Source organism: Coenobita brevimanus, chromosome 93 (assembly GCF_032717465.1).
Source record: "Coenobita brevimanus isolate Jiangsu-jjx chromosome 93, ASM3271746v2, whole genome shotgun sequence".
Classification (NCBI taxonomy): Eukaryota; Metazoa; Arthropoda; class Malacostraca; order Decapoda; family Coenobitidae; genus Coenobita; species Coenobita brevimanus.
Genome location: NC_137046.1, coordinates 62,564,875 through 62,582,411, shown reverse-complemented (window position 1 = coordinate 62,582,411; position 17,537 = coordinate 62,564,875). Strand labels below are relative to the sequence as shown.

Here is a 17,537-nt window from a genome sequence, read left to right as displayed (position 1 = left end):
AAAGCAGCTAGTATGGAGCTGCGAGAAGGATTTTTCTGAAAAGTCCCTGCCTGCCCCATGATTAGACTTTGACAGTATCATCAACATCCAGATCTTTTTTTCTTTACAATTCAGTACAAGCCCAATGACTTTAGGGAATGCTGTCGATGAAGGCGAAGCAGGAATCGATATAATAAAGCAGGGGACTATATACTGGGAGATACGGAAGGAAATAAGTATAGTTACAAGAGATGACATTTCACTCATTGATTACAGTTCCTCCTCACCTCAGTCTCACGGAGCACCTCATCATCATTCTCCCTCACAGTCACATGTTCCGTCGGCGAGGAATCCGGAGTAAGCGATGGGGAGAGAGCCAGTGGGAGAGATACCTGAGGAAGAGAGTAATGAATGTAGACAGGTGGTGTTACTTATTTAATATTGCTGCTTCCGAAGGCTTCTTTTCACTTCAGGGGAGACTATTCGAACAGGTAGAGTAAGGGTATGGCATTCCTTTACCTCGTCACTACTAGGGTGCACTCCTGGCTTAATCCTAAGGTATTAGCACGGATGTAATACTCGTACAAATGACATAGGTGTGTGTGTGTGTGTGTGTGTGTGTGTGTGTGTGTGTGTGTGTGTGTGTGTGTGTGTGTGTGTGTGTGTGTGTGTGTGTGTGTGTGTGTGTGTGCGTGCGTGCGTGCGTGTGTGCGCGCGCGCGTGCGTTTCATACAAAGTAGAAAAATTACCCATCAAATTTACTCTGCTACCTAGAAAACTGAGGTACCATCTTCCCTCAGTTTGCAGTCCCAGTTATACGGAGAAAGCTAGGTATCATGGCAAACATCCCTGACTAGAATGGGAAAGACAAATACAATGTTAGAATGTCCTAAAAACAGTGGTGTTCTTACGGGGTCACCATGGCCGCTCTCTACTTCAAAAAAAAAAAAAAAATTGGGGAGAAGAGACAGACAGACAGACAGACAGACAGACAGACAGATACATGCTTTCTGGACAACACATTCAGGTAATGATATACTGAACTTTGATTCTGGAGTCACTTCATTTATGTTTTCCCGACAAAAACTTGATGATCTATAGTATCGTTCACATTTTCTTTTGCACCTGATTCTGCGACGATTAATCTATTTCTATACATGCTTAAATTTGGTACCGTCATCCGTTCCCTAGATAGTAATTATAACTCTTGGTTAAACTCAAAGCTTAAATGAAACTACTTTAATGACGTATGACTATTTAGGGAATAATATATGTACTGTTAGGAATGCCACCGACTGAATGAGTACTCAACTTGGTGGGATTATAGTAAGTTTTGTTCTGTACACTAGTTCAAAAGATACCTGCATATTTCTTCTTAAGTCATTTAGCTAAGTGGTTTTAATAGCTTTATTCTTGTCGTCACCAGGAATCTAAGCCTATTATCTCGTCGGTTAAGGAGGCTGCCTAATACCTCTTCCTTATTGGTACATTTCTGTTTCTGATAAACTGATATCTTGATAAATGGGGGTGTCCACCATTCACCCGCTTGGTGTGTTGCTACTTTAATTTGACCCTAAACTAAGTACTGTATCAAGTTAGAAGGTTTCTTGTAGTTCAGGAATCCAGTTACGATGCTGGGTGGTAACCATATAACCAAAGGGACGCCTGGTGGTTTAGTAAGTTAATATACCCCAACCAGATGTGGTCTATAACGGCTTGCATCTGAAGGTTGGCTAAGGTTTACTCGTACTGATCACATAACGTCAATCAAGAAAAAAAGACTGGTTGCTAGACGTAAATGTTTTAAATAAGTAGCCTAGCCCGAGGCCCCTGCGCTCCTGATTGAGCAGTATAGAACTGGATTATACATAGGAAGATGTTATTATGCACTCAATGTCGATATCAAAAATGTAAAACTAACATGGAAAGGAATACTACCGTACCAGCAATAAGTGTGCAAAATACAGCACAAATAAGAAGCGCTACAAATCCTCCTAGCTAACAAGAATAAGGGCCTATAGCCGAGGCTGTTTCGCAAGGGAGAGAGAGAAAGCAGTTCACCAGGTCTTGTTTACCGGCTGAAATGAGGAACACGCGTGAGTGGTGAAGGGGAAGAAACTATTGCAAGAGTGAGATGGCAAGGTCGGAGATGAGCCACGCAAGAAATGAGGGCAATGAGAAGGAAATGAAACCGCTGAGAAGGAAAGCAAGATGTTTCTAAGGAAAGGGGAGCATTGAGAATGAAAGTATGGCGATGAGAAAGAAACTGGACCGTTGAAAAGGAAAGAGAGAGTTGAGGATGAAAGGTTAGCGTTGCAAATGAAGCAGGGAAGTTGAGAATGGGAAGGGCAGGTCCTGATAGAGAAAGGTGAGGGTTAATAATGAAATAACAGCGCTGATAAGACAAGAGCGTTGATAAGGAATGGAGGGTAGAGTCACATGTAAGAGAGGCAGAAAACCTACAGAAAACGGTGACTTTGGTTAGAAACAAAGGTCTTGTGAACAGTAAACATCCTGTACGTGGAGGAAAAGGCTGCATTGTAAACAAAGTCTTTAGGTGCAGGAATGGGTCCTAAAGAGAGTCCCTCAGATTGGAGAAGAGACCTTATATAATATGAATAGGGTCTCTAGGTGGAAGGAGACATCCTGTAGTAAAGTTTCAGTTGGAAGAAAAGACCATATAAAAAACAGGATCTATAAATGGAAGTGATCCTATAGTAAACATCATCTCTAGGTGGAAGATGAGGCTCTTCAGTAAGCACAGTCCACGTGGAAGAAAGCCTATAGAAAACAGAGACTCTAGGTGGAAGCAGAGTACCGATGGCAGTCAGAATTTCTAGGTGGAAGAAGATCCCTTTAGTGTGCAGAGTTAGGTAGAAAAGACCTTTTTAGTATGTCGAGCTGGGGTAGAAAAGGCCCCTCAGTAAGCAGAGCTGGCATAGAAGAGGCCCTTTGGTAAGCAGAATTGGGGTAGAAGAGACCCTTTAGTAAGCAGAGTCTAGCTAGAAGATGAGGTTCTTTGGTAAGCAGAGGTGAGGTAAAAGAAGAAGTCCTATGGCAAGCAGTCTGTGGCTGGGAAAGGCCATATAAAGAAACAGAATCGTGGGGTGAAAGTTTATAAGTGCCTCTTGGAACGTCAGGTAATGGAAGAATGTTGCGGGTGCTTCAGTAAATTGCGATGACCACACATAATGGACTTTATTCTCGTTGGCTAAAATTTCGTAAGTATTCTCGCTGTCATGAGATATTTCGTAACTATTCTCGCTGGCTTAGATTTCGTAACTGCTCATGCTGACCAAGGAGATTTCGTAACTGTCGTCGCTGGCTTAGATTTCGTGACTGTCCTAGTTGGCACAGGAGATACCGTAACATTCTCGCTGGCTTAGACTTCATATCCACTCTGGCTGGCTTAGGAGATATTGTAATTATTCTCGCTGGATTAGATTTTGTAATATTCTCTTTTGCTTGGGATATTTCTTCACTGCTTTTGTTGGCTTTAGAGATCACTTGAAACTGAAACGTCTCTCATCTCTCATCTCTGTATGGAAATAAGGCAGCTGAGATATACCGTTAAGTGGCTACGCATATTGACAGAAGCTCGTCAAGTTGCAACCAGCATGGGAATTTCACTCAAGTTTCCAGAAAAGAAAGAAAGGAAGCATGAACGATTTCAAGACGAAGTAGTGGATGTTACTGATGCATCAAGTGAAAGTGCCAAGTCATTGATCAATGAATCAAGATATGGTGTGCACTTTCAGGGTTAATGTATTCTATTGTACTGTTACCGATCTGGAACACAGATTTCAGGAAGTGAAAGGTATATGTGCGATTTTTAGGTCACTGTTAAACTATGTAACTTTGGAAAATGATGAACTTGAAGCTACCTCAAAGAGCCTATCCCAGAAATACTCCTCAGATCTTTCAAGCAACTTTATTAGAGAAATGTTAGACTTGAAGAAAATATTTAGGTCAACATTTCTCTCAGATACAGAACTAGCCCCTCTTACTTTACTTAATGAAATTTAAAGTAAGGAGCTTGGGCCAGTTTTTAGTGAAGTTTGCACTGCAATCCGAATTTTCTGTACACTGTCTGTTATTGTTGCAGAGGCTGAGTGGAGTTTCAGTAAGAGGGCCTTTATAAATTCCTAAAGGCGCTGCCAAGAGCGCCTGCCCATCTGTCGCTCTTAGCAACTGAAAACTCACTTACCAGAGGCACTGATTTTAGTTCTGTTCTAAAATAGTTTGCTACCAAAAGAAGGCATGGAAGGTGATATTATAATTCGCTATATAAGGAGACTGATTTTATATAGTATTATGATTAAACTTAGTGTTCGCTTTATATGAGTTTACTGCCAAGAAGGCATGGAATGTGAAATTACAAATGAGTCACGATAATAAGGAAATTGATTTTGATGTTTATTTTGACTGAATTTAATGTGTATTTGTTGAAAGTTGTCATAGTGTCTTAGCTTCAAGTTAATACTGCACATGTAGTTTACAATTTTTGTTTTATTATATTGATAATTTCAATGTGCCTTCTTTGTCTGTTCTATATCCAAAATGAAGATATACATTAATGCGTTTTGAAGCTGATACAGTAACTTGATAGCCTATGATTTTTGCAAGACCAGTAAACCTCTGTAAGCAGACCACATTATGTTTATTACAATTTCTTCATAGTGATTTTTTTTTTTTTTTTAGTTAGGCCAAGCAAAAATATTCTTCCTGTAACATTATTAAATTGTCAGTGTGTGATACTTCACTCCAGGATTAATATTCTGTGTAGTTATTTTTACAGAAATTGCTAATAATGTGAACAACCGAAAAGAATATGTTTGTGGGCGTTAAAAAAAAAAAAAGTAATAAGATACTTGGAGGACAGAAGGGAGACTAGGGGGATGGGGGGCCAGGACTTATACTCAGTACCGGGGCCCAGGTGTTGGATGCTTGGGGCCTGCTATCGAGTAAACAAACAATATTACTGGTTATCAGTATTAATAAGCAGATAGCCTAAACCAACAGTCAGACGAACGCTCACATGACTCTCTTCCTCATTCTACAACAAATGTACCGTTGTTTGTTTTCACTTGACGGAAATGATTCACCCTCAACAACATGCATACTAAGTCGCGGTTGCATGCAATTCGATGACCCTTAGTGACGATCGGGAGAAACGAGTCGTCTTGGATATTACTGTCTTTCCACTCTAACTTGGCCTATATTTAACATGTCCCCTTCATGAATGCTGAGCTGTAAGAATACATTAACACTTGTATATGCTGCCAGTCACGAAATAGTTTTATGGAAAGAATGTAAGGGAGTAGCAATGTCTTTTTCCGTCACTGTCATATTGTACGTGAAATAAGCTGCAAAAGGACGAAAATCTGGGCCAAGTTAAGGTGAAATGAGTGAAAAAAAAAGTAATCGGAGTGAAGGTGTCAAATGGACTTTTTTGTAATTAACTCCGGGCTTAATTTCCCCTCACTACAACTGCGCATTTTCTGTATTATTCTTGCTTCCTCCAGACGATTTTATCCAGCCTAGAAGAGACTTGAAATGGGAGGGGTTATATATAGCTTTCATTAATTCCTTCAATACCAGAGATCACTCCTAAATTCAAACAGAAAATCGTCTGGTGGTAGCAAGAGCAAACTACAAGAATACGTCATTGGATTGCAGAGGTTAATAGACGATAGAGAAGATGGAGGAGGAGGAGGAGGAGGAAGAGAAGGAGAGGAAGAGGAGATGATGATGATGAAGGAGAAAATGAAAAAGGCATAAAAAAGGCAACTTAAACCTTTGCTCGTAGTTGTGAAAGGTTAAATTACTCCCTTGCTAAAGCTTCAGGCACGTACAATTACTGACAATGATATAGCTCCACTTTTTTTTTTTTTTTTTTTTTTTTTTACTGAACAACTATCTCTTACATACTATTCTGAAAAATATACTGGGCTCCGAAGATCACATTAATGGGTTTCGAAAGTCATCGTTCATCGTCTCGTTATTTATCGATATTCTGAAGATTAGTATTTGGCTGTGACTACATCACCTAATTTTTTTCCTCTCTTTTTTAAGTGACAATAAGGATGATGATGATGATGATGATGATGATGATGGCAATAATAAAAAAATAATAATATAAATATAGTAGTAGTAGTAGATGTTAGTAACAATGATGATGATGGCACTAATCATAATAAAAATAATAAAAATAGCAGTAGTAGCAGTAGTGGTATTAGTAGTAGTAGTAGTTAGTAACAATGATGATGATGATGCTGTCCGTCTTGATGGTACTCACAGGACTGGAGGGCACTGGGTCGTTTGGACTAGCTCGGAGTAGGAAAAGCAGGAGGTTAAGGAGGAGGAGGGCAAGCAGGACTGAAGGCAGGATCCGCCTCAGCCCACTGTATCCTGTCATGCTTGACATCACACTGGCTAGTAAGCGCGAGGGGGGGGGGGAGGCGTAGTTCAAGGGGGGGGCGGGGGGAGGGGGTGGAAGGGATCTCACTAATACACTGCCACGAAGTATCACTGATTAGCACATGAGGGGGCGGGGCGAGGGGAGTCTCACACACTACTACGAGGGAGCACTGGCAAGCAGGCAGGGGGCTGACGGGAAGTCTCGAATACACTATCACGAATTAACACGAATTAACCTCTTGGCTGCGAAATGCCTACTGTGGTTATCAGGCAGGGGATGTAATAGTAGATGCGTGAGTGTTATGTTCTAGAGCACAGGGTTTTCATTTTGTACATGAATGACACAGGTGTTCTCTCAAAGGGTAGTTAAAACTTCCGTGGATGAAATATTACAATAATCTGTACTTTGAGACAATTTCATTTTACCAAAGTAGAAACAGCAACTCGATCATCTTAAGTATTTTTTTAATGACCTAAGTGCGTGGTATTTTAACAGTTACAGTGTCGCCAAGAAAAAACACTGCAATTGCTCTGTTAATTGAATTATGTTAGATGGGGAATTACTCTCCTAAATGTGGTCGCTAAGCTTGTCGTCATCCGGCAGGTTTTCTTATTCTCGGAGTGGATGAAGGACTCAGTGTCCTGGAGAGGAAGCATGCACTTTGATAACACCATCTCCCTCGCATGTCGGAGAGCAGCGGTATTTAAGTCACTTGAATAATATCACCAAAGGAAAAGGCTGAATTTCAGGAGGCTTCACCATCACTTGGTCAGAATGCAGGGTCACCCATCAGTAGCGATATATAAATGCGTTAAATAATCCAAGGAAAGTTTGGGCTTCAGGAGGCTTCACAATCACTCGGCCAGAATGCGGCATCACCCATCACTCCACCCCCTCAAAGCCAGAAGAGCAACGTACGTCTCACCCCCAGGAATCACAACGCGAGAATGAAGCCAGGTTCAGGCTTGAGAGGAAGGGAGAAGGTCAGCGTCACTCCCGGGTACACCACTGGTCGCTACACATTGTTGCAGGACCCGTATTCTCGTCAGCTTTTGGAAGAATTACTAGCACCTGTTTCTTGTCGATGAGTCTTGAGTATTACACCTCAGTATTTTCTTCAAAACAATATATATTCTTCTGCTGCCGGTATAGATTGGATATGTAACAAACAAGAGAATAAGGACGTGCCTAATACAGAAATAAACTGATAAGAAAAGATGCCAAGCAGCCTTATATGCAAAAATAAACCGGTAATGAAGTGCTATGATGTCTCCCTTTGCAATAAACACAGGGCTATGGGTTATATTTTCATTAGTCTAAGAAATTTAGGTTTAGCCCTTCCTCAGTGATTTATTTTCCACTTAACACCTTACTACCTTCATGTAAACTACTGGTGCAGTTTATGCCGATATGACAGATATAGTTACAGACAGCAAACAAGATAATTTTTAGGATCAATGCACAAAATAAATCACCAAGGAAGAGTTGCTGCGTAATCTCTTGTGCCATTACGAGAATGTCATATTAGAAGAAGCTAGAATGTCGCTAGGTAGCCTGCCTGCACAAAACTCCAGAGATGGCCAGTAACAATGCTATAACCCTCAAGACATTCCTATAATACTGAATAAAAATGTCTGAATTAGCGCTAGATCCATAACTAAAGGTTTCAAAACTTGCCGCTAGATAAATGTGAATGTGCCTATCTGGTGCCGAAAGCGCTACACTGGCAACCTTAGTACTCAAGAGAGCAACATCATACACTGACGCATTCGAGTTGCCAGCTGCTGTGACGCGAACGCCTATCCGTAGCTCAGGTGGGCTGAACATACTTTTCTGCTGCATGGGGTGAGTGACTGAAGGAAAAGATACGATACCTGCCTTATCTGAACCATGGGACATCAATCAGATGCACACACGCCTACATAATTATATATCAACGTAAAGTAAGAACACGCCCACCACTAGGCACCATTTACTCCCCTTTCCCCACACCTTCCACCTACACCCCAGAGGTTGCAGTGGGTATGGTAAGAGAATGGCAGATACATAGTGGCAAGAATGAGGAAAATAGAACATGGACACTGGTCGCTCGTATCCTCACAGAAGGTCTGTGAACAATGAAGGGAAGATGTGAGGGTAGTCGAAGGTTATCTCAACAAAGGTGAAGAGGTCGAGGTTAGCTAGCGAGACGGAATCTTTTTTTTTTTTTTTTTTTTACTCCCAGAGTGAACTACATACGGCGTGCAGAAGCATACAGCTCCACTTACGGCTGAAATTCTGAGCCTAGATTCGCGTCGGTTTACGGTGAACTGGCTCTCCTAATTAGGAATTGTTCTTGAAGAAAGAAATGTGACATGGAAAATTTCTGCACTCTCCTTTCCTTATCATCCCCCCTTCAAAATAATAATAATAATAATATTATTATTATTATTATTATTATTATTATTGTTGTTATTATTATTATTATTATTATTATTATTATTGTTATTATTATTACTATAAATGAGTGAATTGATCGTAACCGTAAATGTCAGCCCCAGACAAAGTATATTACTCCAGTTCATAATGGAGTCGTCTGTGGCATAAAAAAAAAAAAAAAAAGTTACCAGAAGACTTACTATCAAGGCCTTCCACATTCTTAGCCATTAATGTCATCTGGTCAGGTTAAGTGTATTTGTCTTCCTTCGTGTTGTGCGTAAATTCTTCTTCACTGAGCGTACATGAGGGAAGGAAGCCTCCAGTTAGACATCAGTAACGAGATCCTCTTCCCACAGCATACCACCCATATTGCTAAACCGTCTCATGGCGTGTATTTTACTCCAGTTGCCACCAGATGATTTTAATTCAACTCACGGTGAGCCATACGAGCCTGAATGTTAAGTCTGTCACCACGAACCCTCTCATAGTCCGGACAACTCTTGTGTTTTGTTCCAGCTAATGCTATAGTATTTTATGAGTTGTGATAAAGCCTTAGCAGTCCGAGTGCTAGCAATATTTTGAAACATGTCGTACCCAGACAATTTATGCGTATTTAGCGTAGCATGGTGTACCCCTTCAGTCAGAGGGCGTATAATCGTCAGGACTGGATTTAGGCAAAAGCAAAATACGCGACAGCTCAGAGACTCGCATTCTGAAGGGGCCACTCATTTTCTTTGTTTGTTAGCTTTATTATAGTTTATACAGTATTTAAGTAATGAAGTAATCTAAATCACCCACGCTGCATGAACTTGTTATGCATCTTGGCGGCATTCTTGTAAAGTTCATTTGTTACACAGCCTCATTCTTTGCTGACAGTTGCGTATTTGGCCTCTACAGCTTCCCATAGCTTAGGACCTCGCCATGTATAAATCCTACCCTGTTAATCTTATTTCATTCTTGTTATTCCACATTTGGGAAGACATCTCGAACTGGAGGGGCTAGATAGAGATCCCATAAGCCACTTGGCAACGAAGCTCTCTTAAACTGAATAAAAGAGTTTGATGAGTGACCATACTATCTAAATACACTCTTCAATCCTCTCCTCAACAGACTTCCTTACTCAGCATCTGTTATGATTTCTACATTTAATATCCAACCTACACAACCACAGACATTCCTGAACACTTCAATTTTTTTTTTTTTTTAATAATCATCATCTTCCAATGTCTCGCCATCATACGTTACTGTGGACACTGATGCACTCTCATGTTATATATTCTTGCAGCCTCTGTACTCTCTGTACCATACCAAGGCTTTCCTCTCACCAGCCACATCATTACCTTGAGTCACGCTACTTCCACTTCTTTCATTGCACCTAAGTACTAAAGCTCTTCCACTGCTTCCAGACTTTCTCCATTTACCAACACATCGCACTGAGTCACCAGCTTTCTCAACAATCATCATTTGGCGGTAGAAAATATATAAAACAGACCACCGAGCTAGAGTTGACGACAGCATCCCCTAGCTAAAGGAAATCGTCTGGCGGTACTACCAGACTTTAAAGAAGCATTTGGTAGCGGAATAGAAGCAAAATCAATTAGCCCTTTTGCCATACGAAGCCTCTCCATCTGAATAAAATCACTGGGTGGAAGCAAGAATGGAGCTATGAAATGGACAAGTGTAGGTAGGTGCGGATGGGCGAGATGCAGTGTGTTGTTATTGACATGCAAGCCCACCACCTCACGTTTTTTGCTTAACTGATGTATCCAGTTCCCTCTTATTTCGGGATCTCATTTTGATCTGGTTCTTCATTTGTTGATGCCCATTTATGTTCTTGTTCTGCATTTATTTCTAGCGTCTTACATTTTAAATACATCTGAACATTTCATTAAAGTTGTTTCCCCCGAACTTTCCCCAGTTTAGGCGAGTTGCCCAGCCATATTGGTGTCACCATATGAAGGTGTCCAACGCTGGAGTTCAAGTTAAAATATCAATTGATTTTTTTTTTTTTTATCGATTCTAAACGAGTCCTTGCAGATTAATTCTCCTGTTCAAGAGTAAGACCATCACTTCTCTGCATCTTTTGAACGACTATCAAATTACCGTCGTTCTTTTGTTACAGGTTAGCACTGATGATGATCAATCATTTCCTGTGGCACCCTCGGGGATGCATAGGGCCTCGATGAACTCACACCACCACATCCTATCTTGTGCTAACTCCTCAAGATCTCCCCAACACTCATCTCCAGCTTCCCGTCTCATTGTCCTCACCCACGTCTCTTTTGGCCTTCCTCTACCTCTCCTACCAAGTACCACCCACCCTGGTGTACCTCGTACTATTCCCTGTCTCCTATACACATGTCCCAGCCACTTCCATTGTGAGAATCTAACATATTCATCGATCGGCTGCACTCCCGTTATTTCTCTAATTCTACTATTTGGTATCCTTTCCCACCACTTAACTCCTAATATTCTTCTAAGTGCTTTATTTTCAAACACCAAGAATTTATTTTCCATGGTCACTGTGCTGTACCAAGACTCGTGTCCATAAATTAAGATACTCCTAACCATTACCTTATAAAGTTTGATTTTTGTATGCACAGAGAAATTGTTATTATTCCAAATATTTTTAAGCATTCCCATTGCCTGATTAGCCTTCTTTAACCTTTCCTCGAATTCAAAGTTCAAAGAACCATCCTTGGCTAAATAAGTACCTAAATATTTAAACCTATCAACTTGCTTTACAACCATACCTCCAATTACACATTCCTGCGCATTTTCCATATTCATATTGATTATTTCAGTTTTTCCACAATTAATAACCAAACCCACCTTGCGACCTTCACTCACCAAACAGTCCAACACTCTCTGCATCTCTTCTGGCCCATCACAAATCAAAACTATATCATCTGCATAATCTAAATCCAAAAGTTTCCTGTTCTCTCTCCAAAGTATACCTGCACCGGTTTCTGTTCCAACGCGTTTCATAATGTAATCAATGACCAATATAAATAGTAAAGGCGATAGAACACCACCTTGAATTACTCCGGACTTGACTTCAAACGAATCACTCAGACAACCATCAACCATCACTTTACAAAATGTGTCCTCATGCATGTTCATAATGACCCTCACAAACTCCTCTGGTATCCCATAATGTCTCATGATCTTCCCCATAGTCTCTCTCGAAACACTATCAAAAGCCTTTTCAAAATCAACAAAACAAAGACTTAACGGTACTCTCATTTCATTAACTTGCTGCATCAAATGCCTGACTATAAAGATCTGATCATTGCAACCACGTCCCTTTCTAAAACCAGCCTGTTCATCCCTCAGAATACCCTCAACCACCGGCTCCAACCTATTTAACAACACTCTACTGAAAACTTTCAAAGCTATTGGTGACAAAGAGATTCCCCTCCAATTACCACATTCACTAAGGTTTCCCTTCTTCGGAACTTTAACAATTACACCATTCTTCCAAACTGATGGTAGTAACCCCGTCACCCATATCTTATTGAATAGCTTAGTCAAGATCATTATTAATCTATCCCCCTCCACTTTAAACATTTCCGGAAATAAACCATCCTCCCCTGGTGCCTTATTATTCTTTAACTGTTTTACTGCTTTCTCCACTTCTGTAAGCCTCAACTCTCCTGTTTCTATATTTAAATCTTCCTGAGCAGACGGTATATCCTCTTCTGGTGGTATTGGTCTATTAAGAACTGTCTCAAAATGCTCTTTCCATCTGTTTTTAATATCTCCATCTTTGGTCAATAAATTTCCTTCCCTGTCTCTAACTGGTATTTCCTTGCGTTTACCTGCATTACCACTCAGTTCTCTAATCGATTCATATGCTATTCTTTGACTCTGTCCATCATTTTTGTTTATTAAGATTTCAGTCTCTGCAACCTTTTCATCCACACATCTTCTTTTATCTCTCCTAGCTAACCTTCTTACTTCTGAATTCAAACTCCAGTACGCAGCTCTTGCTAATTCAATCTCTCGTTCATCAACGCATTGCATCTCACTCCTCAATTTAGCCTCACCTCTCTTTTTTATCATATCCCACGTTTCCTCTGATATCCATTTCTTTCTCCTGAATCTATGTCTCCTTCCAATCGTACATTCAGCAGTCTCATGCAAAACTTTGTTCACATCCTCCCACATCTCATCTACACTTCTCTCCCCCTCTTCCAACGTTTCCAACACCAAAAACCTATTTCTGCATTCTAATCTGAATTCCTCCTTTTCTTCTCCTTCCCTTCTAAGTTTAACAATATCGTATCTACCAGCACCAGATTTTTCCTTCTTCTGATTTTTAAGTTTAAACCTTATTTTTGCAATGCTGAGTTGATGGTCACTACCAATATCCGCTCCCCGTTTAACATGAACATCTAGCAGAGAACTTCTATGCCTCCTACTGATAGCGATGTGATCAATCTGATTTTTATATTTTCCACACGGCGACACCCAAGTTGTCTTGTGTATATTGCAATGCTGAAAGAGTGTGCCCCCGATGACTAAGTCATTTGCTAGACAGAAGCTTCCAAACCTCACTCCGTTTTCACTCATCCTACTACCAACTCCCATCTTACCCATACATGCCTCAAATCCCTCATTTGAACAGCCCATTACTGCATTAAAGTCTCCAACGCAGATCAAAACATCATGTCTAGGTACCCTTCCTACTCCTTCTTGCAACTTTTCATAAAATGTGTCTTTCCTTTCATCGAGTGCATCATTAGTAGGTGCATAACACACAAACAGACTGATGTTGCCATGATTTGATTTAAACCGTGCGTATAACAATCGCTCATCTATAGGATCCCACTCACATAAAGCCTTATTTGCCTTACAACCCAGCAACAATCCTACTCCCTGATAATGCATTCCGTCCTGTCGACCAGATATCAATAAACGTATACCATCCTCCAAATCCAACTTATCGACTCCAGTTAATCTAGTTTCTGTCAGAGCACAAATATCAAGTCCGTAATTTTGAAAAACCTTCACTAACTCATCGATTTTACCGTCATGATTTAGCGTTCTCACATTCCAGTTACCAATTTTAATTGTATTTTTTGCATTGACAAAGGAATTAGATTGTAATTGAGGCAACCGTGAGATTCTTAGCACCCCCTGCCCATTTAAGGGCTGCACGGGACTGGGGGCCATTATTGTTCTTTCAGAGTCCATCAAGGTTTCTTTGGCTAACTTCCTGAACACCTCGCCACTGTGTTGCAGTCGCAGTAGGCAGCTAACTTGCCTGATTGCCCACACCCGAAAGACCCAGCTATGCTGTAGCCAGTCACGTGCCGGCATGTTTCCCAGCCATTTCACTCTTAAGGAGTTCCTCTGCCTGAGAAAGCAACCACCCCCCTGCTCCCGAGGGCTTTTGATCTGTGTAGGTAGAGGGCGATCACTCCCTCACTAGCCATATACAGTGTATATACAGTGTATAGGCTACACTCACCAAAGGTATATATATATATATAGAGAGAGAGAGAGAGAGAGAGAGAGAGAGAGAGAGAGAGAGAGAGGGAGAGAGAGAGAGAGTATAAATTTTTCTTTACAGAACACAACTCACACACCGTAAACACACACATAAACAGACACACACACACACACACACACACACACACACACACACACACACACACACACACACACACACACACACACACAGATACACACACACATAGACAGACACACCATCTTCTTGTACACAGAACCGGCGAAACTTGGACTGTTACACCCGTAGACTTTCAGAGAGCATAATTTCTTATATAGCGATTTTATGGGCGACCGAAAGTTAGGTTAGGTCACTTTGGGCAGGGTTTGGTCTGATTAGATAATTTTTGGTTCGGTTGGGTTCAGATCAACTAGATATAGACGGATTAGGTTAGACTGCTTTAGAATAGCTCGGTTTTGATATATTTTGGGTCGGGTTCTATTGGGTTGGGTTAGGCTGGGTTAGGTTCGGTTGGATTAGGTCATTTGAGGCTTGAGTGGGTTTCGTTAGATCGGGTATGGTATGGTTAAGTGAGACTGGGTAGGATTAGGCAGGGTTAGATGCGGTTAGGCTGCATCAGAATTAGTTAGTTTAGGTATGGGGAGGTTACGTGAGAAAGTGAGGTTAAATACAATTAGACTGGGTTAGGTGAGGTTAAGTTAGATTAGTTTGGGTTATTTTAGATTGAATTAGGTCACTCGAGGTTAGGCCAGGTTCAGTTCGAGCAAATATAGATAGGTTAGGCGAGACTGGCCTAAAATAAGATTCAGACAACGTTATAAACACAACCCCCTCCTCCCATCTGATTCTGTGACCTACGTCTTGGCTTCAGTCTTTCTCTCCCTATTTCACTCTCTCGTAAAAGTCTTGGTCCCTGTCGAAACGCCTAAATTTACTGCATTGTCAAAGTGGTTTATGCATTGCGGTCTTTTGTTGGTCGGTCCTTCCAAAGTCAAGTATCGCACGAGGTGGACGTGGTTTTGTGTGTGTGTGTGTGTGTTCGTGTGCGCTTGAAGCTGTGTGTACTTGAGTAATGCCCACATGCACACACAAAGGCCAGGACAGTAGTGTGTGTGTGTATGTGTGTGTGTGTGTGTGTGTGTGTGTGTGTGTGTGTGTGTGTGTGTGTGTGTATGCAAACGTGTGTACTTGACTGATATCCACATGCATACACACAAAGGCCAGGACACACAGAGTAGTTTTTTATGTGTGTGGGTTTATGAATAGACTACACTTATACTCAGGCCAGGACAGACATAGGGTAGTGTGTGTGTGCGTATGTGTTTGTATGTGTTAACAGAATACACATACAGAGTACCATGTGTGTGAACAGAATATGTAGAGTAGCATGTGTGTGTGTACGTGTGAATAGAATACACATGTAGACGTGTGTGCTACCCACACTAACACCCTCTAATTCTTTCAGCCAGGATTGAAGACGTAGCGTGTATATGTCAGGACTCCAGATTATAATTACAAATCATAATAGATAGCATGATGGATAGATAGATAGACAGATAGACAGAGAGACAGATAGAAGCAGCAAGTACGTGTGGACATTCAAGTGCATATACATACATACCAGTTCTCACAAACCACTTACTAAAGTCAGTCAATAATATCTTTACAAACACTCCCGACGCAGTGCCAAGCGACATAGGTTTCATATAGTCAGGGAGCCCACTGGAGTTCATTTACACTTCCGGGAACGAAAGGCCCGATGAACAATATAATTTAACAGATAAATCTTGTGCGACTTGGCAGTGTCAAAAATGCACACAGAAGAAACCCAACTAATGGTTTTTAAACCAAATAAATTCCATTGCAGTACTGAAATAGGAACTAGTTTCGTAACAGAATAGGGAGCTAGTAGAATAAACGCGCTAGTGTTGTAGTTTCTGCCCGTTCCAAAGGTAGTTTGAAGCAATGGACAGTTAAAGTGTGGATGAAAATTGTCCTAGTTAACGGTTTTTAATGCTTCTATATAACATTGTTCACTATGCTTTTCTTATTCTGTATTTCAGTCGCTTATTGGGGCTGTTCTGCATGAGCCAACTTGCGTACTGCACCCGATTTCGTTTGTATCGTGTTGTAGTAAACTGACTATTAAGTTTATTTTCACTTTAGGTATATACTTAATCTGTGTATGGCACATTACGTGGATGGACTTGAGAATTATAAGACAGTTTGTATTTTACTAATCTCAGATGTATATACAATTGCATAATGCGTGCAAACTGAAGTGCAGTATCTACTCGATCTGCCCACTCGATCTGATTGCTCGACGTTAATCCACTCCGGCCATGTTCACCATCGACTGGTTCATACCAGAACCTCTAACCTAGGCAAAAATAAGTTGGCGGAATTATATATCAATACTGTCCAGTTTTTAAGTGAACATATGCTTTGAGTTGAAGACTAAAATCAGCAAAGAAGCCTGAAGCGCTAAAAGGAAATAAAACTATCCCCATTAGATTAAGACGATGTTCGAAGTTATGAACAAGGAACCGATAAGCCACAGACATGACACTAGTAGCCTTGACCTTATTCTGTCTCCCAGTTTTGTGGGGTATTAAATCTACAATTAAATGGAATAGTATAATAAACAGTTACATGAAATCCGCAAGAGAAAAATATGGAACGGAGATCCGCACTAAGCAGTTTCTGAGGAAGTTATCGTCGGTTTACTCCCACAAAATATCCTACCGCCTAGTGTCAGAATAAAGTACACAGGTTTATCATGTACAGCCACTGGAAATAACTAAAAAATGTCAATGCATCCAATGATAAATGTGTAAGTAATATACAAAGACAGATACTATAACTTACCACATACTCCAGCACGAGTTGTTCTCAGTAAAATGACCAGTTACTTTCTACCAGCTGAACTTCTCTCTGTCCAACCTCACCAGCCAATAACAGCCCGCCACTGAAAACGAAGTGAAAACGTCAATAGCTACATTCAAGTAGTAACATTTAAACATTGTTGTATTGAAAAATAACATACGAAAACAACAAAAACACGAATCATAACTTCCCACAAACAGAAGGAGGCAAGTTGTTCTCAGTACGAGAGCTGGTTAGTTTCTGACGGCTGAATTTTTACCTATAGCGATAGCTAGCAGGTCAATGAGCGGTCAGCGTTGTTGTTGCTGTTCTTTTTCTGGTGGATGAGTTAAAAGGAGGCCTTTGGAGAAGAGCGTC

The 17,537-nt window shown here is 40.8% G+C and overlaps 1 protein-coding gene across 1 annotated transcript in view; it reads right to left on the bottom strand.

The window, feature by feature from the left end:
- Positions 1-6,397, bottom strand: part of LOC145412463 (carbohydrate sulfotransferase 14-like) — an 18,977-nt gene extending 12,580 nt beyond the window's left edge. Inside the window, exons 1-2 of the mRNA XM_080282348.1 lie at positions 6,278-6,397; positions 267-371 (exon numbers count right to left, since the gene is read on the bottom strand). Of these exons, the coding sequence (XP_080138474.1) occupies positions 267-371; positions 6,278-6,397 (225 nt within the window). The remainder of the gene's footprint in view (positions 1-266; positions 372-6,277) is intronic.
- Positions 6,398-17,537: the final 11,140 nt, after the last annotated feature.